Below are 22,147 nucleotides of genomic sequence, written 5' to 3'. Positions count from 1 at the left end.
ACACTTCAAGTGCTCTGTAGACACATGCAGTTAGTGGCTGCCATACTGGACCGTGCAGATGTAGAATTCAAGTTTAGGTCGAACTACATATAGGTCAAAATTGGTGGAAATTTCACAACTTTTTATGGTACAACCTAACAGAAGTGAAAGGGGACTTCAGGCCAATTAAATCCATTCTCTTGTTACTGAGGGAAGAACTGAGGCCCACGGAGCTCAGGTCCCATGCAGCCGATTGAGACCCCAGGTGGGACCCAAACTGCCTGGGTCTCAAGAGGCTTGTGTGTCTGTTAGCTCCCGGATTCTCAACTCGGCGTGGTTGACAGTTGAGGCTGGACCACCCCCTGTAGTCGGGGGCTGTCCTGTGCACTGTAGGATGCTTAGCAGTGTCCTGGCCATTACCCACCAGACTCCAGTAGCACATGCTCCCTAAGCTGTGACAAACAAAAAGGAATGCAGGCATTGCCCAAGAGCCCCTGGGGAGGGGAGGGGAGAACAAAATTGCCCCGGCTAAGAATCACTAGTTTAGCTGAAATAGTAACTAGTTTCCATTCTGTCCCCTCATTTTCAATTAGCTAAGGACGGGGTGGGGACCCAGAGGTCCCTAAGGGCTGGGCTCCCCCGCTCTGGGGAGACGGGTACCCCTGGATGAAGGATGACTGCCTCGATTTATGGCGGAAAGGTTGATGTAAGCTCACAGCCTGTTTTTCTTTTCAGCTCTACCAGCGTCTGGGGCTTTTTAGGCAAACAACTGGCTTTGGCCCTAGAGATAATTAAACCCATCTTTTCTCCGTCTCCCCGCCCCATCCCCTAAACCCTTTGGTCCATTCAATTCACAATGATAACATTGTTCAGGCAACAGCGCACACATGTTGACGCCGGGGTGTTTAATCTCGCGGGGCAGCAATTCTCCGCTCCACCCCCTCCACATCTGCGCGGCTGCCACGCTTATGACAAAGCGCCTGGCCGCCAGCGGGCTCGCCTCCGCACCCGCGGCTCGGGACGCGGCCCCCTGCGTCTAACAAGGAGGCAGTGTCTCGGAAGACCCTCTCGGAGCGCCCGGCGCTGGGGCTCCAGGTGGTCTCGCTGGCAGCCAAAGCATTTGGTGGAAAGTTCGAGAGTTGAAGCGGCAGTTCAGGGGAGACAATGCCGCTTGTGTGCCCTCTGCCGGGCGGGGCCCCGCCCCCTGATTTGGGGGGCTGGGGAGGGAGGATGGGGAGATGGGTTAAGGCTACACCACCTTCAAGCGGTCGGCCTCCCTCGGGGCGACTCTAGCACCAGCAGGAGCAGTATTTACAAACCAGAGGGACCTGAGAGGAATGCGGAGTCCTCGCTCTCTGAGTTTAGCGTTTAAGGAGATTAATGTTGTGACCGCGTCGTGTGTGCTGAGAGCTTGGTGTGTACTTCAGGGATGTCTTTATTTAATCGTCTCCATGGCTAAGAGGTTGGCGGTGGCTCCCGGCATGAGGGAGAGAGTGCGGCTAAGTGGTGAAGCATTCAGACCAGCTGTGTGGCCGTGGGCAAGTGACTTTACCTCTCTGAGCCTCAGTGTACTCCTCTGTAGAATGGACACGATGCACGTGCTTACTTCTGAGTGGGGGGTTTTATAAGGATTCGAGGAAATGATGTGTGTGTGACACATGTGATGGGGTATCCAGGCCAGTGGGAGGGCTTTGATGATGGTACCCGTCCTCCTCATATCGTTAGGATGGCTGCTATCAAAACAAAACAAATCGTCAGAAAATAACAAGCGTTGGGGTGAGAGAATGTGGACCAATTGGAACTTCTGTGTGCTGTTGGTGGGAATGTAAAACGGTACAGCCTCTATGGAAAACAGTATGATAAGTCCTCAAAAAATTAAAAGTAGAAGTACCATGTGATCCAGGAATTCTGTTTCTGGGCATATATCCAAAAGGATGGAAAGCAGGGTCTCAAAGAGAGATCTGCACACCCGTATCTGTAGCTGCATTATTCACAAGAGCCAAAAGGTGGAAGCAAGCCAGGTGTTCCCTGACAGATGACTGGATAAACAAAACGTAGGGTATCCACACAATGGAGTATTATTCAGCCTTGAAAATGAAACAAATTCTGAAGCATGCTACAACATAGATGAACCTGGAAGATATTGGGCACGGTGAACTAAGCCAGTCACAAAAGCGTGGTTCCACTGTATGAGGTACAGAGGGCTGTCAGAGTCCTAGAGACCGAAAGTAGACTGGTGGATGCCAGGGGATGGGGTGGGTGCAGATGGGGAGGCGTGTAACGGGGCCAGAGTTTCAGTTCTGCAAGAGCAAGAGTTCTGCGTATTGCTTGCGCAGCCATGTGAATGGACTTAACGCAACTGAACCGTACACTTTAAAATGGTTAAGATGGCAGATTTTATGTTGTGTGTATTTTTACCACAATTAAAAATAAAACTTTTAAAACGGTGGCTGTTACCTAGCTCAGAGGTTGGGTAGGTGACAGAGCTGCAATCCAAGTGAGCTTTTATCCACCTCTCACCTCTAGCAGGTCAACAGAGGGCTCTTTCCCCCAGAGCGGGCGGTCAAGAAACACTTGTAGAATGAATACAGTGGGGGTGAGGAGACACCGAAATATTTTCTTGGCAGTGTTTATCATGTTAGACTTTGATGCAGTTTTCCTCTTCTCTGTGTTTAGGACCGTCTCCCTTCTTCTGTAAGAGCAGCACAGTGTATCAACGCTCATGTTATTAAGAGAACATTTTCCTGTTAGGGTCATTGGTATGTCTCTTCAGTTCTCTAGGACTCCCAATTTATGGCATGCCTCTGGCGGCTTTTTCAAGCTCCTTAATCTAGCCGTGTAAATCTTGGAATGAATGAAGAACCATCATCAAATTTCACATCCCTGAAGCTGCACAGCCATAAATCGCCGAGTGACAGCAGCCTTGGTAACATCAGCTCCAGTGAATTCTGGCGTGGGCCAGAACCTTCTGGATGAATTGTATCCCCGTAGGACAGGAAGGAGCCTGGGGTGAAAGTTTCAGAGTGAAATCGGGGTGGGGGGATGCTGGGCCACAGGATCCTAAGAAGTCAAGGGTCTTTGAAAACTCAGCTCTAGTTTCTGGTTATATTTTGGACTTTGGTTGGTTCTCAGAGCCTCGTGAAAGGCGTCCAGGGGTCTGCCCCCAGCCCATAACTGGAGCTCGTGGTCCAGTCTAAGCTCAGGGAAACCGGACGCTGAGTAAAGAGCAGACTTCCAATGCTGGACTTGCAGTTTTTACTTGGAAAGTGTCACTTTGCTTATAAAATATTTAAGTCCTCTCTCATAGTTTGGTGGCATCCTTTGGGGACAGTCAGAGGACCACATAGTCTGGAAAGTTAACTAAGCTTTTTCTAAAAACCATGAAATTTTGGAAGGAACAGTTGGGCCATTAACTTGCTTACTACTATTTATCAGGTCTTCCTAGCCCTAGCCGGGAGACCGGCTCAAGGAGGGAATGAAGGCAGCTTTGTACGGGCTGACAGTCCCCCCTCCACGATGCAAATGTCTGTCCTCTGCAACTGGCCATCTCTTCGCTTCTTTGCCTTCTGTGCACGGCTGTCTCCACCATTACCACGTCCTGGGGTCTCTAAGCAGCTGATGATCAAACCCCGTGCGTGGCCTCCGTATCCCTGTTACCTGACGCTGGCCACCACCTGGTCATCTTATCCTGCCTGTCTCTGGTCCTGTTCCTTCCCCTGGACCGAGGTCTTGCGGTGGCCGTGTCTTCCATCTCCCGCACAGCCCCCCAGTAGTGGTCCGAGGCGGTGCTCATCTTTCTCATTGGATGTGCATTTTTCCCACAAAACTAGATGCATAAGTGCAATTCAGCAGCCCCCAACTGGACATTCAATTGTCCAGTCAAATTTCCCACTTGGATTTCCCACAGGTCGCCTCAAGTTTAGCTTTCTGCATCTACACGTGTTTCCTTCTCTCCTACTTCACCTGTGGAGCTCTTCCTCCTGCGCTTATATCCACCACTGGCATTATTGCCCACGAGGCGTTCCTAGCCAGCACTGGGTAGCCCTTCTCCATCTCCCTCTCTTCAAAATGCTTGCCCTTGACCAGTCTTTGGCTTCTGTCCATTCCCACTCCTGCTTCGAGGTGTTTACCCAATAGAATTGTGTTCACCAACAGGAAGGATGTTCACTGTAGCCCGATTTGTAATAGTCCCAAACTGGAAACTCCCCAAATGCCCATAGAAAAATCAGCAGTGGCCTATTCATACAGTGGGGTCCAGTACAGCAGTGGAAATGAGTGAATAACCGCTCCGCATAGCCACGGAGGGTGCGCGCGGACACAGTTAAGTGAAGGAAGCAGAGGCAGAAGGGGAAGCCCCAGGCAGGCAGGGTGAGTCTGCGGTGTTGGGTGTTCGGATGGTGGTCACCTTTGGGGATGAGCAAGGGGCTGGTGTTTGGGAGGGGCCCGGGAGGGGCCCGGGGGGGTGTCTTTGGTGCTAGTAACGAATGTGCCGTGTCCTGCTCTGGGTGCGTTTGCATTGAGAAATTTCACCAAACTTCATGAACATGTAGGATCTGTGTGCTTTACTGCATGTATGTTATCAATAAAATAGTTGACTTAAAGACTAGAAGAGGATTACACGAAGTAATATATTGAATCCAATAGACTAATGGAGCCCTACTAACCATCAGGCTGTGCGGGGCACTGGAGGCTCACGATCGAGACGTCATTGCCCCTGTTCCCAGAGCTCCGTCAGGGGGTCATCTTGTACTTGGAAATTATCCACATCTGAAGAAAGCAGCTTTCACGGCAAGTGGTCACCTGGGCATCCCCACTATTACCTGGGTGTGTTTCCTGCCCATCCATTTCTGGGTGTGTATATAATTGGGCTCGATTGTTTTGCTCAGAACTGCCTTGGTTGCAAAGGACAGCAACCTGACTCTAAGTAGCTTACACGGGACTTGTCTGAAGGGTCTCCACGTGACTCACGAATTAGAAGAACTGAAACCTCAAACTTCAGGGAGGATGGGGACCACCAGGCCAGGGGATCAAGCCTGGAAGGCTTCCCCCTTAATTCTGAGCTCTGTCCTCCTTGCCTGGAGTCTTCTCACCGGCCAGCTTTCTCTGTGCGGTGATGGTGTGAGGCTGCCCAGAGTGCCACATTACATCCTTAGGGTTTAAGGCAGAGAAAACAAACAGGGCTCTTTCCCACCAGGTGCCAGTAAAAATAAAAGAAATCTTGTGTTGGGCCCAGCTTGGGGCTCGTTCCCTCCCATCCCTCAGCTCTGGGGAAGTAGGTCATGGGACAAGGTGGTGGCTCCCTTGGGACCACTTGGCTCGATTGCAAGAGCCACGATGAAGCTCTCCCAGAGAAGGAGATGGCGTGAACGTGGCACCCACGGGTGACATCACAGTGAGCTGTGTCTCAGCACGAAATGAACCCTTAGGGAGCAGGAGGAATATTGCATCTTCTAGAGCTCTTTTCCCAAGAGTTTATTGTATTCATTTATCTTTGTGTATTATTGTGTATGCACATCAGTATGTGTATATCGGGGGGCATACCCCTAATTTTTAGGGTGTTAAATACAGTTCTATAAAGTGTGGCTCTGGAAACCTCCACCTAGGTACCCTTTATTTATTTATTTTTAAATTTTATTTATTTTTGGCTGCGTTGGGTCTTCGTTGCCGCTCACAGGCTTTCTCTAGTTGTGGAGAGCAGGGGCTACTCTTCGTTGCGGTGCGCGGGCTCCTCATTGCTGCGGAGCACAGGCTCAGGTGTGCGGGCTTCAGTAGTTGCAGCACGTGGGCTCAGTAGTTGTGGCTCACGGGCTTAGTTGCTCCATGGCATGTGGGGTCTTCCTGGACCAGGGCTTGAACCCGTGTCCCCTGCACTGGCAGGTGGATTCTTAACCACTGCGCCACCAGGGAAGCCCCACTTAGGTACCCTTTAAATGCCTGCTGCCCTCTGCAAGTCTGCATGGCAAGCTGCCTTTGGTTATCGTAATCCGCTTGTGCAGAGGACCCTAACTTAGTGAGGGGCACACTTGTACGTATCGTGTGACTGTAAATGGGAGGAGAACCCCTAGGTGCTGAGAGGAGGCAAACGCGCTTGGGTGATGCTTGGGGATCAGGCTTGACCTGTATGTGGGGCAGAGGTCTTGCCTGACATGTCAGAGGGTCATGAGAGGGGATACCGCCTCCTGTTCCACCTGCCTCTACCCTTCATTGGCACCCTCCAGCCCAAAATTTGCCCTCCCGGGGCCAGCTTTGGGGTTATCATTTCAGGCTTTTGTGAAAGAAGGACATCAGAATCGGCTTTGGGGACAGTCGTGAAGCTGGTTGCTGTCAGGATGGTTTTTCTGGAATCTATTTTCTTTGGACTTAGCTTTTGGTTCTCAGGGGTTTGGACTTTTTTAATCTTTTGAAGATGAAGGTCCTTTGTTCATTCCTGTGAGTTCACTCAGTCAGTGGTGTTCTAGACTATAAAGGGCAGTGGGAGAAAAAGCCGGTTTCCTAGGTTCTGGGTTTCCTTGGGTTGCTTTTCTTAATGGGCTCAGGGAGATATCAACTCTAAACATTTATTTTAAAACTCGAGTCTTGGGTAATCAACTACAGTAATTTAACAACAAAGTGTGAAGACAGTTTTCTCCCTAAAATGCATGCATGTTTCCATCTGCTTTAGTGGTGACTGTTAAGCCATCTTTTTTTTTTTAATTAATGTATTTATTTGTTTATTTTTGGCTGCATTGGGTCTTCGTTGCTGCGCGCGGGCTTTCTCTAGTTGTGGCGAGAGGGGGCTACTCTTCGTTGCGGTGCGCGGGCTTCTCATTGCAGAGGCTTCTCTTGTTGCAGAGCACAGGCTCTAGGCACACGGGCTTCAGTAGTTGTGGCACACAGGCTCAGTAGTTGTGGCTCACGGGCTCTAGAGCGCAAGCTCAGTAGTTGTGGCACACGGGCTTAGTTGCTCCGTGGCATGTGGGATCTTCCCAGACCAGGGATTGAACCCGTGTCCCCTGCATTGGCAGGCAGATTCTCAACCACTGAGCCACCAGGGAAGCCCTGTTAAGCCATCTTGATCCCTGAGACTGAAATGGTGTAGACTCCACACGGTGGAGCGGTTTCCATATTAAATGGAAACCTTGGGAAGAGGAGATTTGGGATTTGCTTTGAACTTTGAATTAGTCGCTGCTCTTCTTTTAAAAAATGACTGTTTTTTCTTTGATAAATCACAAGATTATGTAGGTTTCAGGAAGAACAGAATAATGACATGGTTCATCCCTCTCATTGTCTTAAAATGATTAATGAAAAAATTTCACTTAGGAAGCCATGCCAAAGAGCCTGTAAATGTTTGCAAGAAATTTAGTTGGACACTTTATCCATTTATCTTTTTTTAAAAAAGAAACCTTATAACCCTGATATCTTAATTGTCTTAGCAGTTAAGATACGTTTTATCTTACACGTTAAAAAAAGTTACATATACACCTGCTGCAACAAACTATATTTGTGATTATATATCAGTGTTTTCTTTCTTCATTGCCTGTGACATTAGTGACTGTACCTGTGTTAATGTCATGCTTATCCAAACATTTCTTTTCTGTTTGATCTATTGTAATTTTTTTCAAATAAAGTTATCATAGCTGAACTATGTAAATACCCACACGCACATATTATTTTTTCTGTACTGACTGTCACTCTTACAGCTCATTGTTTGAGAGGCCCTGTAAAAATGACCCATACAAATTACTCCCCGTTCGCCAGGCACTGTTGTAAGTGCCGCCTCCTGTGAGCTTCCCTATGAGGAAGGACCAGTGTAATATCCCTGGAGGAAGGGGATACGCACAGAGGTTAAGTAACTGGGCCAAGACCACAGGCAGTGCACAGCTGAGATCTGAACTCAGGCCACCCGGCTCCAGGGAGTGTAAAGGTCAAGAGTGGGGTTTCGGCGCTCAGGCACTCACCTAACGTGTGGCCTCGGGCAAGTTACCTTTCCTCCCTGAGCTTCAGTTTCCTCATCTGTCAAATGGGGCTCAATCCTGCCTCGCCTGGATCCACCACGTGATGGCCAAGAGTGCTCAACGCGAGAACCGTCACGGAGCACGTGCCTTTTTGCACTTCTGGGTTCTTCAGCCATCTTCATTTGTAAATTGTGGGTCCACTGTCCCATTCTCTGCTCTGGGTTGATGGCTGTGTTTGCCAGTAGGAGCTGTGGTGAGGCATGGTCTGTCCCCGCGCTGGGAGCAGGGGCACCGGGGTCTGTCGGGGTCTCGCCGAGTCCCAGGCACCGTGCCCGAGGCTCCTGTGCACAACGGCACGAAGCTGGCTTGCTCGCTCGCTGAATACTGAAGCATCGCACACCTCAGGGGTTCTTTCTGGCCTTTGGGGGTTTGGCTCCGCTGGGGGGGAAGGGAAGACGGTTGGAAATAGAGACTGTATCTGTGTAGTCTGTCAGCATGGGGGGCCACTCCTGGTGTTCCTTAGCTGCATGTCAACTCCTGTAAATGGAAATATCTAAGGGGATGTTTCAAGGAGTGGCCAGAAGGATGGGGCGGGGTGGGCGGGAGACAGCCAAGTGTTCACAGTGAAGGGGACTGCAGGAGGGCAAGGTCTGCCGAGGCTGGAAGAGCCACATGTTGGCCGCTGCTACCTGGAGGTCCAGAAAAATGGTGACCATAGGGTGTCCTTTCCATTTGGTTGTGGGTGGTCTCTGGTGACCTTGGCTTGGGTGGGGTGCTGGGGCTGGGGCCGACACGGCTGAGTTCACTGCGAGGGAGCTCAGGGGGGCAGGGGTGCACCCTCCGGCCGCTCACTGGGGCGCAGGGATTCTCTCCAGGAGTTGTCGCCTCCCCCTCAGCCCCCCACCCAGAGTCCCCTGCAGAAAAGTACCTGAGGAGAACAGGAGTCATCCCCAGACTGTGCCCACGTCTTTGGCAGGACAGACTTGCCTTCTTCCATCACCCCCGCCCCCCGTACATAAAAGTGCTCGGGCGCGATATCGAACACGCACAGCTCCACTTCCGGGTGTGCCTGCCCCCCCCCCCGGAAATACGGGTGCCCGGATGTGCACAGTAGCGCTGCTCGCAGAGCCCCAAACTGGAAACTACCCAGACGCCCGTGTCCTGTGGGATGGATCCGTGAACAGGGCTGTAATCGAGCTGTGGAATACTGTACAGCAACGAGGAGGAATGAACGTCCACAGCAACGTGGATGAATCGCACAAACGCTGTTGAGTGAAAGAAGCCTGGCACAGAAGAATAGATACTGTATTATTCCCTGTTTATAATGTTCAGAAACAAGCAAAACTAACCTCTGGTTTGAGAAGTTGGGGGGAGAGGAAGGGGGCACTGGTAATGTTCTGTTTCTTGATCTGGGAGAAGGTCCCATGGTGGGTTCACTGTGACAGTTCACTGAACTGCACCCCTATGGTTGTGCACGTACAACACGTATGTTGTAATGCAGTGAAAACATTCTAACAGACACGCCAAGGAACTCCCCTTGCTGAGCTGTCAGCACTGCCACTGAGATGTGTGGTTAAGGCCTCGGGTTGGGTGGGACCTCGGTTTCAGTCTCAGCTCCCCGACCCTGGGAGGCCGCACCACGCCTCTTGGGTCTCAGGTGCACCCCTACCCCTACCGACGCGGCACTGTGCTCACCTCCTAGGGTGACGTGAGGGCTGAATGAGCTAGAAGGGTGACCAAGACTGGCCCGGGGCATCTCCCTAGTGACAGAGGCCCCCTTCCCCTGGGGTCCCCTCCCGAGGCTCCCTCGATCCCCCGTGGGGGGCACTTTGCAGAGGCTGCCGCAGTAGACCCTGCATCCTCATCTTCTCCATAAATCAAAGTGGAAATGCCCTGGGCCAGTCATATTGTTAAGGTTTAAAACAGATTTTTGGTTTTTAAAGGGCCTTTGGGCTGCCAGTGCTGTGAACCTCCTTCCTCAAAGGCATTCACGCGTTCTCGTCCTGCTTGTACCTGTGGCAGCCCTAACCCCCCAGCCTGAGGCTTTCACGCTGAGAAAGCTGAAGCTCGCTGGTCATGTTTCTCCTCCCTTCTGGCCAAGCTGGTTGCACTCTCCCTCCCTGTCTCTCTGGTTCCCCACCCCCGAGGCAGGAAGTGGAGATTGGGCTGTATCTCCCAGGAGATGAAGGGTACCTGCAGATGCTGCAGGCCCACCTGGGCTTGGCCATCCTGCATCTTTGCAACACCGACGATGCTCACCTTCGTTGCTGCTCCATGTTAGTCCAAAGGATGCACGATCCTTGGGAACCAGGGGCCCACTCCCCGAAGCATCGCTCTTGCACTTACATCCATCTTGGTGTTCGCCGTCTATGAAGTGGACATAATGGCTTAGTCTAGTGTCACTGCCAGTATAAGGGAGAAGGGCTTGGTCCCTTGACCTTGTTTTGTCCTGAAGTCCTCTTCCAAACCCCCCACCCTCCCCGCCAAGATGCTGCCATTCACCTCTTTTTCTTCTTTTTGTCTAAGGCTGTGTAAACCCTGGCTGCTGTTAGAGACATCTGGGGTGCTTTAAAAAGTACAGGTTTCTGGGCCCCTTCCCCAAAGATAGTGATTCATTTGGTTCCGAGAGGGGCAGGGTACTGGAGCCCACTTTGTGCCAGTCTGCCCACCACTGTTCTCAGTGACTTCACTTTGGTAGCTTGAAATCTTCCAAGATGAAAATTGGCAAACACCGCAGATCGGGTCCTAGAGAGCCGGTTATTAAACGTTTACCAGCCCCCACTGGGCTAGGGCATCAATGTGTTCTCAAAGTTCCCATGGTGATTGTCACACGCAGCCAGGGCTGAGCACCACTGGCCTAGGTAACCCATGATAGGCATAGTAAGGTTGACGTTTACACTGTAGCTCACAGCTATCCAGCCCTTCCAGTGGTTAAGCTATTTATATGAATTAGATCACTTAACTCTCACAGCAACCCATGAAGGGGGATTATTATTCCCATTTTTCAGATGAGGAAACTGAGGTCTGGATAGCTAACCTGGCGCTTGTCCAAGCCCACCCAGCTTGGTAGTGGCTGAGTCTGGATTTGAGCCCAGGCCTGAGTCCCCGGAGCCCAGGCCTGTCCAGGGCCTCTGGGATGACTTGGTCAGTACCCCACTCTCCCCAGCAAGTTGGTGCAGAGTTCATTGTTCTTATTGTCCAAGGTGACCACGGGGTCTGAGCCTGTGACCTGTAGTCTGCTGCAGGTCAGCCTGGAACAGGCAGTCATCACCAGGGGTCACCGGCCCTGGGCAAGTCTCCATCGAGCTTAGGCAAGATGCTTGGACTCTGAGCTGGGAGAGTGAAACCCAGTCACTAATGAGCTTTTGGTGCCGATGTGTGTTTTCTCCCCTTTGCAGTGGAACACGACAAAGAGTTCTTCCACCCACGCTACCACCACCGGGAGTTCCGGTTTGATCTTTCCAAGATCCCAGAAGGGGAAGCGGTGACTGCAGCCGAATTCCGGATCTACAAGGACCACATCCGGGAACACTTCAGTAACGAGACGTTCCGGATCAGCGTTTACCAGGTGCTGCAGGAACACTTGGGCAGGTGGGTGCTGTACTGGTGCCTGGGAGAGGTCCTGAGCTGCTTCAGCTGCAGAGGAGCTGGTGGCCAGAGGATGCGACCAGACTGGTCATGACCGCTCCCCCCGTGGATCACCAGCCACGTGCCCTGGATGGAGTATCTTTTTTTAGAGATGGTGTATGGTGTATGTCTCCACCTCTTAAAACTATCACCGTCAGCAGATCGAGTTAGGAATAGGGGACAGCCAGGTGAGCCAGGGATTGGGTGGCCCCCGTGGGGAATTATGGGTAGTCTGGGTCAGCCTGTGTTTAGGGGGAACGAGGGAGAGGAAGAAGCGTTTTTGACGGTCTGCTTCTCTCCCATGTGATGTCAGGCCACCAATGAAAGTGGCCATTTGTAATAAAATGCTAGGGGATAAAAATCCCCAAATCAAAAATAAACGGTCAGAGAACTCTGAGCCTTCCAGGAATCTTGAGGTCAGGAACGAAAAGCTTGGGTTGAAGGACTTTCGTTTCTTGAGACCCTTCCGTTTCGTTTCAAAGTCCTCTGAGAGGTGAGAAGGCTGAGAGAATGGGCTGGAACTTCTTTTTTTTTTTTTTTTAACATCTTTATTGGGGTATAATTGCTTTACGATGGTGTGTTAGTTTCTGCTTTATAACAAAGTGAATCAGTTATACATATACGTATGTTCCCATATCTCCTGCAGTCCCGAGGTGGTGCTGCCTGGTGGCTGGGTTTTTGGACATCGCAGGCTCTTGGACTTTTACTCCCACCGGCACCACCTGCCACTCCTCATGACGGAAGAAAGGTGGTGTGGACGCCCCCTTCTGCTGGGCTGTCCTAGCGTCTTCAGCAGGAAAGGGGACCTCGTAGCACGTTTGGGGACATAGCGACTCTCAGCACCTGGCTTGGCAGGCACTGTCATTTGGAAGGTCATCTTAAATACTAAGAAAACCAAGCTTGTCTTGAGTGTTTCCAGTGTTTCGCCTTCGTTAACTGCCTCTGCGCCCAGTTTCTCGCGTTGTCTCAAATCAGCAGATACGTGTGCATTTATATCTTTTCACAAGTGATATCTCGTCATAGAGTCTCTCCTGCACCTACTTCTATCACTAAACCTTGACAGTCTTGACAGTAAACCTTGACCATCCTTCCACGTCCCTTCCCAGGGGGCATCCTCGTTCTTTTCATCACCACGCGTCTCCAGTCGTGTGGGTTGTGCTCTAAGGTATTCAGCCAGTTTCCTGCGGGCACAAGGTGGATTCTCAACTTTTCCGAATTATAGACGGTGTGGGTGGGGCGTATAACACACGTGCTTGTCTATCAGTCGGATATAGTTCTAGAAATAGAATTGTGGGGTCGGGGGCGCATACCTTGGTGACTCTGATAGATTTTGCTGAACTGCTCCCTTTGGAGGCTGTGTCAATATATACTTCTGCCAGCCACATGGAGGGGGCCTGTGGCCCCATGTGCTCCCCAGCATGGGCTGTTATTGCACTGTTTTGATCTTAGTCTGTCTGATGGGTGACACGTGGCGTCTCAGTGTGGATTAAGTTTGCATTTTAGAGCGCCCGCTTGAATGCACTGCCCTGTACTGCTCCCCTGCTAGAGAGGATGGCAGACCCTCCCTGAGGGGATGGCACCTTTCTGGAATGTGGGTGTGGCTCGGAAGGGGGTGCGGGCAGCAGACAGCCTTGGCAGTCACCTCCGAATCTTACTAAAGGCACTCAGGTGCCCCACTTCACCCTGGTGGGCTGGACCCTGGCCCCCAGACCCAATTTCAATAAGAAGCATTGAGTTCAGTCCCCCAGGGTAACATATGTTTGCTCTGTACTCTGACGGATCCCCCGGGACTCTTGAACGAGAGCACATGTTTGGCTGTTTTCTCCTGAAGGCTGACCAACTGGGGCGAGGCAGGTACCCAGAGGCTATCTGTCAGTAGCACTCGATCGGTCCACTTGTGCAAAAGCCAAGCCCTGCTCACACCCCAGGGCCTCCTGGCAGGCTCCCCAAAGCTGCCTCAGAAACCTCCACCCAGAGGTTTAACCTCAGGAACGTAGCTGCCCCGATGGCCTTTGGCTGAGCGGGACCGGAAGGGTTGGCTGGTGTCGTCTGTGCAGCTCTTCCCCCAAGTTCTCCACGCAGGAAGGCATTCGTCCTCCCTGGCCGGCGGTCTCTGGGGTCAGCTGGGATGCTGCTGGCGTGGGCCCCTCCCTCACGTGCGTGGGAGCTTTCTTCATGTCTGGAGCATCCTCAGGCCCCGCCCTTGACGCGAGGGGCACCCCACCCCTCGGCCCCACGCCTGCCGTGTGCGCCCGCTCCACTCCACGCGCCGGGAAGAGCAGCGGAGACCCAGCAACGGGCGAGACGGGCCTGGCGTGCACGTGCCTCCCTCGCGGGGCGGGTGGGCTGCGCAGAGGCCACTGCATTTGGAGAGACCCGTGGGAGCCCAGCCATTTGCTTATTCAACCACTGCTGCTAAACCGCTGGAATAAACCAGCCCGGCTCACGGGGGCAGGGACCTCGTCTCAACTCTGTGTGAGGGGTGTACCGGTTTCCTGCCCTCACGAAGCACCACACACTGGGTGGCTTGAAACGATAGAAATGTGCTCTCTCACAGTGCTGGGGGCCGGAAGTCTGAAATCAGGGTGTCAGCGGGCTGTGCTCCTTCTGAAATTTGCAGGGGAGGATCCTTCCTGCCTCTTCCAGCTTCTGGTGCTGCCGTCGATGGCGTTCCTGGCGCTCGGCGGCGCCGCTCCCATCTCCACCTCCGTTGTCACATGGCTCTGGCATCCTCTCTGTGTGCCTCTCTCCTCTTCTGATAAGGAGACCAGTCATCTTGGCTTAGGGGCCGTCCTGCTCCAGCATGACTTTTCATTACTTAACTGATCATGTTCATAAAGACCCTAATTCCAAATAAGGTCACATTCAGAGACACCAGTGGTAGGACTTGAGCGCATCTTCTTAGGAGATACAATTCCATCCATAACAGGGGGTGAAGACGGGCAGTCAGCAAATAAGCAAATAAATAGGCCCACTGGCCAGACAAGGTGACTGGTGGTCCTTGACGGCCTGTTGAGCTGGGGATATTTGAAGGACTAGAAGGAACTGAAATGGGGTGCGGGGAGAGTATCTCCGGGGAACCGCAAGGGCCACCGTCCTAAGGTGCAGACAAGCATGTTTGTTAGAAGGACAGAAGGGAGGTGATGATGCGGGGGTGGGTGTGAGCCACTGGGTCCTCACTTAGAAGAAACACAAGCCTTTGGCTTCCCTAGTGCCTGCTGGCAGCCCCTCAGCCTTCTGTCTGTGTCAGCCTGCTGACTTCGTGGGCACTGGTCCCATAACAGTTTGAAGTGGCTGCCTCCTCAGCCCTGCCTTAGCTCCATGGGGTGGATCCAGAGGCCCTGGGAGGGGAGAAGGCCTGAGTCACTGTGGTTGGGAGAGGGACAGGCGGGACAGGACAGCTGTCAGTGGCTCTGTGGCCGGCGTGGCAGGTTGCCCCGAAGAGCAGCTTGGCCACAGGCCACCTCTGGGGACGCTCAGGCCAGCGTTGGGAATTCCTGCCTCGGGGGGCTTTGGGCTTTGCTGGGAGACCGAGTCCCCCCTCAGCAAATGTTTGAGTACCTGCTGTGCTGGGCGATGGTGGACGTGACCAGACCCCAGTCCGAGCCCTTGAGGAGGTCACATTCAAACAGAGGAGGAGACGCAGGAGGACACGGCAGGTGCAAAGCGTAAAGCAGAGCAGAGAGTGGACCGAGAGGCCGCAGGAGGGCCGCAAGGGGCTGCTTGCTTTAGATTTCTAAGCTTCCTATCTATACTTCTTTTTCTGGAATTTATTTATTTTTTATTTATTTATTTTTGGCCGCGCCGGGTCTTCGTTGCTGCGCAAGGGCTTTCTCTAGTTGCGGCGAGCGGGGGCTACTCTTTGTTGCGGTGCGCGGGCTTCTCATTGCGGTGGCTTCTCTTGCGGAGCACAGGCTCTAGGCGCACGGGCTTCGGTAGTTGTGTCTCGTGGGTTCTAGAACACAGGCTCGGTAGTTGTGGCGCACGGGCTTAGTTGCTCCGCGGCATGTGGGATCTTCCCGGACCAGGGCCCGAACCCGTGTCCCCTGCTTTGGCAGGAGGATTCTTAACCACTGCGCCACCAGGGAAGCCCCCTATCTATACTTGAAAGAAGGAAGCAAGGCCCTCATGCTCCAAGAGTTAAAAGGTGAACATTTTTTCCAAAAAATTACTGATTTTTCTTCTGGGTAGGTTCTGTTTTTGACTCCAGAGCAAAATGATCCTATTATGTTGTTCCCCAGGTGGGATAACCCAGCTTTGAAGAGTATAGATTCGCATCCCGACATTATGTACCAGTGTGACCTTGGGAAGTAGTAACCCCTCAGAGCCTCGGTTTCCTCCTCTATACAATGGGGATAATAACTGAATCTACCTCCCAGGGCTGTGGTGAGGATAAAGGGAGTTACCATACCTACTTAGAACATAGTAAGCTCTCAATAAAGGCTTCCCCGCTATTAGAATCATCACCATCGCTGCCACCATCACCACCATCCTCACCATCACCACCACCATCACGGGGAACGCAGAGACCTGCTTAGGAAGATGAAGGGCTCCAGGTCTGGGTGGTGGTACTGCCTTTGCCCTCTATGCTAAATCCCTTAATTTCGCCGTTTCTGATGGGGATGCAGGCCTAAGCTTGCTTGGAGGTGGAGCGCTTGTTTGCGTTTCCACAGCCTGGACCACACATCCTCTTCAAGCAGAAGGCCTTTGGCTCATCTGAGCCCGAGAGGAGTTCTGATCCGGCCCCCGCCACCCTGCTGTGTGGCCCCCTGCTCCCTCTGCTAAGGGAGCCGTGGCCTCCCTGACACCGACCGCCCAGCTGCGCAGAGCTCGGAGCTGGGACATCTGGCGAGCCTCTGCCTGAGCTCCAGGAAAGCCCTGGGCGTGCCGGGGCTTAGCTGGCTTTGGGTCGGCCTCAGCATCGCTCCCCCTGTGGCAGCCACTTTCTACAGACTCCTCTTGATCTCTTGGAATCCAGATTAAATTCCGATAATGAGCCGAGCTGGAGGCCTTCCACGGCCTTTGGGCTCCACTTGCAGCTGGAGAGGCCGCCCTTGGCCGGCTGTGGGGTGAGCGGGGGCCGAGAGGCAGGTCTGGGGATGGTGGCCTTGGCTCCAGTGGCCTTGCTGGGGAGGGTGGGGGGCGGCGAAGGGCTTGGAGTCTTGCCCTCCTTTTAGGAACCCTGGGTCAGGGGCTGGCCAGTCGGGGCTTGGCTTCCAGGAGCTGGTCCCACTTCTGTCCCCCTTGGCTCTAACCCTGGTTCCAGCTCAAGATGAGGCTGTTTGAGGTGGGCGTCCTGCAAGCTAACGGGCTTCATTCGTGGAACTCAGGCTGGGCGTTTTCCAGCCTCACCCCGCCCCAGCCCTCTCCTCGCAGGTCCACGCTTTCTCCCTGCAGTGCGGCCCCACTGGTAGGGGGTCCAGCTGGTCAGTGAGACACCCTGGGGCCCGCGGGCCAGCAGAACCCGCTTGCAGGGAGTCAGTCACTGCCAAGGTCGAGATGAAGTTGACAGCTGGATAAAAACTGTCCCTCGGTCTGTCTCAGGGACCTTGGCTGCCAGGAGGTGACCTCAGAGTGGTCTCTGGGGCCAAGATTGGATCAGCCGTAGCCTGAATCACTCGAGGAAGAGGGAACCGTCCCCGTGACGGGCCGGAGGGGGAGGGGGGCCGAGGGGCTGCTCGCCAGTTCCCTTCGCCCCAAGGCAGCCGCGGGCATTGAGGAGGGTGGAGGCCAGCGCTGTGCCCGTGCTGCCCACGTGGGGACCTTGTAACCTGCAGCCCCGCCAGCAGCCCCGCCCCAAGGCTCCCAGCTCCCTGCACAGAGGAGGTGCCACGGGTCTCCTCAGCCGGTGTCCCCACCCTCCAGGAATTCGCACGCCTGCTGCAGCTCCTGCCTTCCCTTGAGAAGGAAGCTTCGTCCAGAGCTTCCCTGACCCAAGCCCAGGACCATCCTCGCCCTTTAAAAGCTCAGCTCAGTGACACGGCTCCTCCGGCATCAGATGAAAATGCAGGTTCCAAGTCAGGTGGCTGGGGTGCAGCCTGAGCTTCTGTGTTTCTGACAAGCTCCCAGGGGATGCGATGCACAGAGGCAGGCGAGAAGGCGCCGGGTGGACAGGGCCCCCCACTGTGGGGACATTGTGGTCCCCATGCCCCAGGGTGGCCTCAGGGCGGCGGGTCATCGGACCCTTCCCAAGTCTTTGTCGCATCAGATAAAGGTAAAGAACTTGGTAACGAGACTGCTTTTTTTTTTTTTAATTATTTTATTTATTTTATTTATTTATTTTTGGCTGCGTCGGGTCTGCGTTGCTGCGCGCGGGCTTTCTCTAGCTGTGGCGAGTGGGGGCCATTCCTTGTTGCGGTGCGCAGGCTTCTCATTGCGGTGGCTTCTCTAGTTGCAGAGCACGGGTTCTAGGCACGCGGGCTTCAGTAGTTGTGGCTCGTGGGCTCCAGAGCGCAGGCTCAGTAGTTGTGGCGCACGGGCTCAGTTGCTCCGCGGCACGTGGGATCTTCCCGGACCAGGGCTCGAACCCATGTCCCCTGCATTGGCAGACGGATTCCTAACCACCACGCCGCCAGGGAGGCCCACGAGACTGCTTTTTATCTGACTTCAGTCACCATGAGCATGTCTGGACCAAGGGGCGTGGTCGCACCGCAGGGCACTTCACCTTCCTTGAGGACCTTGGAAATGATTCTGCGAAGGCTTGATATCCCCATTTTACAGGTGTAGAGACCGGCTCAGAGGGGAAGTAACTTACCTGAGATCCCACAGCTCAAATGGGGCAGAGGCGGGACTTAGCCTCAGGTCTCTTGGACTCCAGGGCTCGTGTTCCTGGCCACGGCAGCACCCTGGGGCTTCTTGCTTGTACGGATTTCCTTCCCTGGAGTAAACAGGCTCAAACAGGGCGACTGTGAGTCCCCAGCTGCGGTCCTCACCCCTGGCCGTGCATTAGAATCACCTGCGGGGCGGGGGGGGCTTTTCCGACTCTGGCTACATCAGGGTCTGGGGTGTGGCTGGGCCTCAGTATTTTCTGAGCTCCCAGGTGCTTCTCTGTGTAGCCAGGTCTGAGAACAGGTGGCTGAGCTCTCTCTTCTCCCTCCCCTGTGGGCTGTCCTATGCGCCCAGGAAAAAGAAGGGGAGAGATTTCTTCTAGCCCAGGCCCCCAAGTTCCTCTTGCCTTGGTCTCTCCAACAACACTGTTTCTCTCCCATTGGACTGAGCCCCAAGTGTGGTCCAGGCCCTGATTAACAGTGTCAGTGGCACAGGGAAGGGGCAGGCTGAGGGTGGAGGTCCTGCGGGCTGTGGTTCTGAAGGCTTCCGGAATCTCCTGGAGCCTTCCTGCTGAAGGCCCGCGTGCCCGGTTCCACTCTCCTGGCTTTCACCTTGCATCACAACCCTCCGCCGCAGGGCGTGAGCTCCGCAGAGGGCAAGGAGGGAGCACTGACTGCCCAGGCACGGCCGGAACGTCCTGGAAGGTCCAGGGAGAGCAGCTTGGTCCAGGGCACCCAGGCACTTCTGGCTGCCTTCCCCCAGGCCCCCTCCAAATCCCAGCACAGAGCGGCTCCAGCAGGAACCAGGGCCCCTTGGGATCCACTCAGGTGTCCAACAGGCTCACTCTGGAAAAAGCCTGCATCCGGCCCCCCCCCCCAACCCCGCTGAGCAGATGGCAATCTGCTGTGTCCAGCCCCCGCGTCATGCCAGTCAAATCGCAGTTGGGCTGCCCTGCTCGGCAGCCCGGGACCAAATGTCCACATGTCCATCGGTTTCCTGTCCTGCAGGCTAAGGCCATCGTGGGCCTTGTTGCTTTTTAAAATCTCGGTGCCTTTTGTTTCCTTCCGTAATTCATCCCCTAACTGGCTTCACAGGGAAGATACGAGCGGTGGTCAGGGAGTCGGTGGCGACAAACTCTGTGCGTCAAGTGCTTGCAAGTTGCACGCACGCTAAGTCCTCACGACGACCTTGAGACGTCTATATTCTCCCGTTCTGTGGATGTGGTCATTGGGGCACAGAGAGGTCAAATGACCCTCCCAAGGTCCCACCCTCCCTGCAATTCAAAACCAGGCACTAGGTAAAATTTCGGGGCCCCACCCCCAGAATTCTGATGTAACGGGTCCCAGTATCGCCTTGACACTGGTTTTTTTTAAAGTCCCCAGAGTGGACTTGATCCTGTCCTTTCCTGTTCCTTTGAGGATCTGTGGGACCTTGCAGGAGTCACGTCATCCGTTCAGCGTGGGTGGAGACTCCTGCCCTGCGTCCCCTCCCGGGAGTGCGTGAGATGTGGTTGATGCTGGTGAGTGCCAGTGTGGGATTCCCCAAGGTGAGCGGATGGCAACCTAGATGCCTCTTTGGGAGAGGAGGTTACAGACGATGACGCTGGGGAGCCTTTAGGAGGACCTTCTTCTGTGCCTGCCCTGTTCCCATCATTCCATATGGATTTAATGCTTAATGACCGTGAAGGTCAAGGAGACCAAATGTCCCGTCAGTCAGTCCCCTTGCAGACCCGCCTTGTGGAAAGGGCCGCTCCTTTACCTCTTGTCCATGAGGCAGATGCCTTCGAATTCACGATGTAATATACACGCTCCCAGGTGGATAACAGTTCTCTGAACTGAGAGAAGAGTTGGCTGCCTTTGCTGACGGTGACGATGACAAAGCTGATTGTCCAGAGCACTCTGTCCTTCCCACCACAACCCCCTGAGGGAGGTACCATCACCCACCCCATTTTACAGGCAAGGAAACTGAGGCACAGTAGCAGGTTAGGGTTAAGGAAAGGAAGTTTGCATCTGTCCCCAGTCACATCTGGTTTTCCTCCTTGGCTGATGGATACACATTTGCTTTTCCCTTCATGGCAATCCTAGGAATTGGGTGATGGGAGGGAAACGTATTTTCTGCACAAGAAAACTGAGGCCGAGAAGGTGGAAGACCTGCCCCGCTTGCCCCAGTGATGCTGTGTGGACAGCTGGTAAAGACCAGGGGCTTTGGAAGCAATTGGATTTGCCTCCCACTCCACCACTTGGAAGCTGCGTGAACTTGGGTGGGTCGTGGCCCGCCATGAGCCTCATCGGGCTTTTCCGCAAAGATCTGAGTGGGAGCCGTGGTGACCGTGATGGTGGCCCAGCAGCAGGGCCAGAGACGATCTCTCCATGAGGGCAGGCGTCCAGTGTGTTTTGCTCACTGTTGTATCCTTAGTACCTGGAAGCTGGCATATAGTAGGTGCTCAGCAAAACACGTGTGCATGAAGGATCTGCCCTTCTAGCCGTGGGCTTCCTGACTTGACAGACTGTGGCTGCGTCTTGCACAGAGGAGTTTCAGTACCAAGCACGGAGGCTGGTACGAGACCGTGTGAAACAGGTCCCTGCTGGCCGGGGGAGCGCTGGCCCTCCTCTCACACTTCCCACACCTCCCACCTTGGGCCCGTCAGTCCCAGCAAGCCTTCCAATGTGTTCTCTCCTCCAGAGCTGAAACCCGAGAACACCTCGTTCGCAACCTTTCCTCAGCATCTGAGCCCAATTTCCAAAAAGTGAAAATTGCCCGTAATTATAATACTTTTCAATCCCAGGGAAGTTTCCCTGTGATGATTATAATTATATTATTTTGAGCTTGTGTGCCAGTGGGTACCCAAGGGTGGATTGGTTCTCGTCTGCAAGTAGGGGACATGTCAGCGTGTGTGCCATGGCCCCGGATTCCCTACACTGGAATGAATTTTGGAAGAATGGGCTTCAGTATTGGGGGCTGGCTGTATAACTTGATCCCAGCGCTTTAATTCCAAAAGCACTTCATACTTGGACCTCTGCTCGTCCATAGGAGTCTATTTTTCCAAATGTATTAACATCTGTGTTTCATATCAGGGCCTGTAATTGCTTTAGCCTTTTTGGCAGGAGACAGAGAGAATTAATATTTTTCAGTTTGGTCATGAGCAGTGGGTCATCTGTAGCTGGGAAGAAAAGTGCCTGCTCAGATGTGAACTCAGTAAGGATGGGAAATGCAGGCTCACCGGGAAAGGGACGTTTTAAAAGGAGTCAACCATGGTTATTTCAAGTTCAGGCTGGAGGTCAGCATCTGGGTAAATGCTCAAGGTTCTTCCAGACACTGGTCCTTCCTTTGTCTTCCTACCACCAGCCCCCAGCAGCACCATTTTCTTCTTTTCTCCACAATGTCCAAGGCTTTGCCTTTTGTCACTCCAAAAATGGAGGAAGGAAAGCTGACACCGGGCCTGCAGTCCAGCGAGCGTGCCACCGCACCCCCTCAGGGACCCAGGGCAGGAATCGCTAATAGATCACAGAGCTCCTTCCTGCCTACCCGGGCCTTGGCCTGAATCCTCAGTACAGCTCCGCTAGCTGAGGCAACTGCTGCTAGTTGAGTGAAGCTGCCGTCGAGTGAAGCTGCCGTCGAGTGAAGCCTGCTGGCCACCCGTCTCAGGTCAGGCTTCCCTGAAGTCAGACCCTGAGCTGAAGACTGTGTGAAGGTGCACGATCAGAAAACGTTTCCAGAAAAAGCAGGTGCATGGGGAAGTGGGCCTGGAAAGATAGGCAGCCAGGCAAGGGGGTGGTGCCAGGCAGAGCCCCGCAGAAGGTGACTTCGGCTCCCTCGTCCTGTAGGGACTTCTGGAGGGG

General features: G+C 53.7%; 1 protein-coding gene across 1 annotated transcript in view; it reads left to right on the top strand.

Annotated features, from left to right (window-relative positions):
- The window catches only part of BMP7 (bone morphogenetic protein 7), an 89,398-nt gene that overhangs the window by 21,070 nt on the left and 46,181 nt on the right, over window positions 1–22,147 (top strand). The window contains exon 2 of the mRNA XM_030841706.2: window positions 11,312–11,504. Coding sequence (XP_030697566.1) covers window positions 11,312–11,504 — 193 coding nt within the window. The remainder of the gene's footprint in view (window positions 1–11,311; window positions 11,505–22,147) is intronic.

The sequence above is a fragment of the Globicephala melas genome, chromosome 15, assembly GCF_963455315.2.
Source record: "Globicephala melas chromosome 15, mGloMel1.2, whole genome shotgun sequence".
In the NCBI taxonomy this organism is placed as follows: Eukaryota; Metazoa; Chordata; class Mammalia; order Artiodactyla; family Delphinidae; genus Globicephala; species Globicephala melas.
Note: the sequence above shows the minus strand (reverse complement) of the source record. Positions and strands in the feature narration are given on the sequence as shown.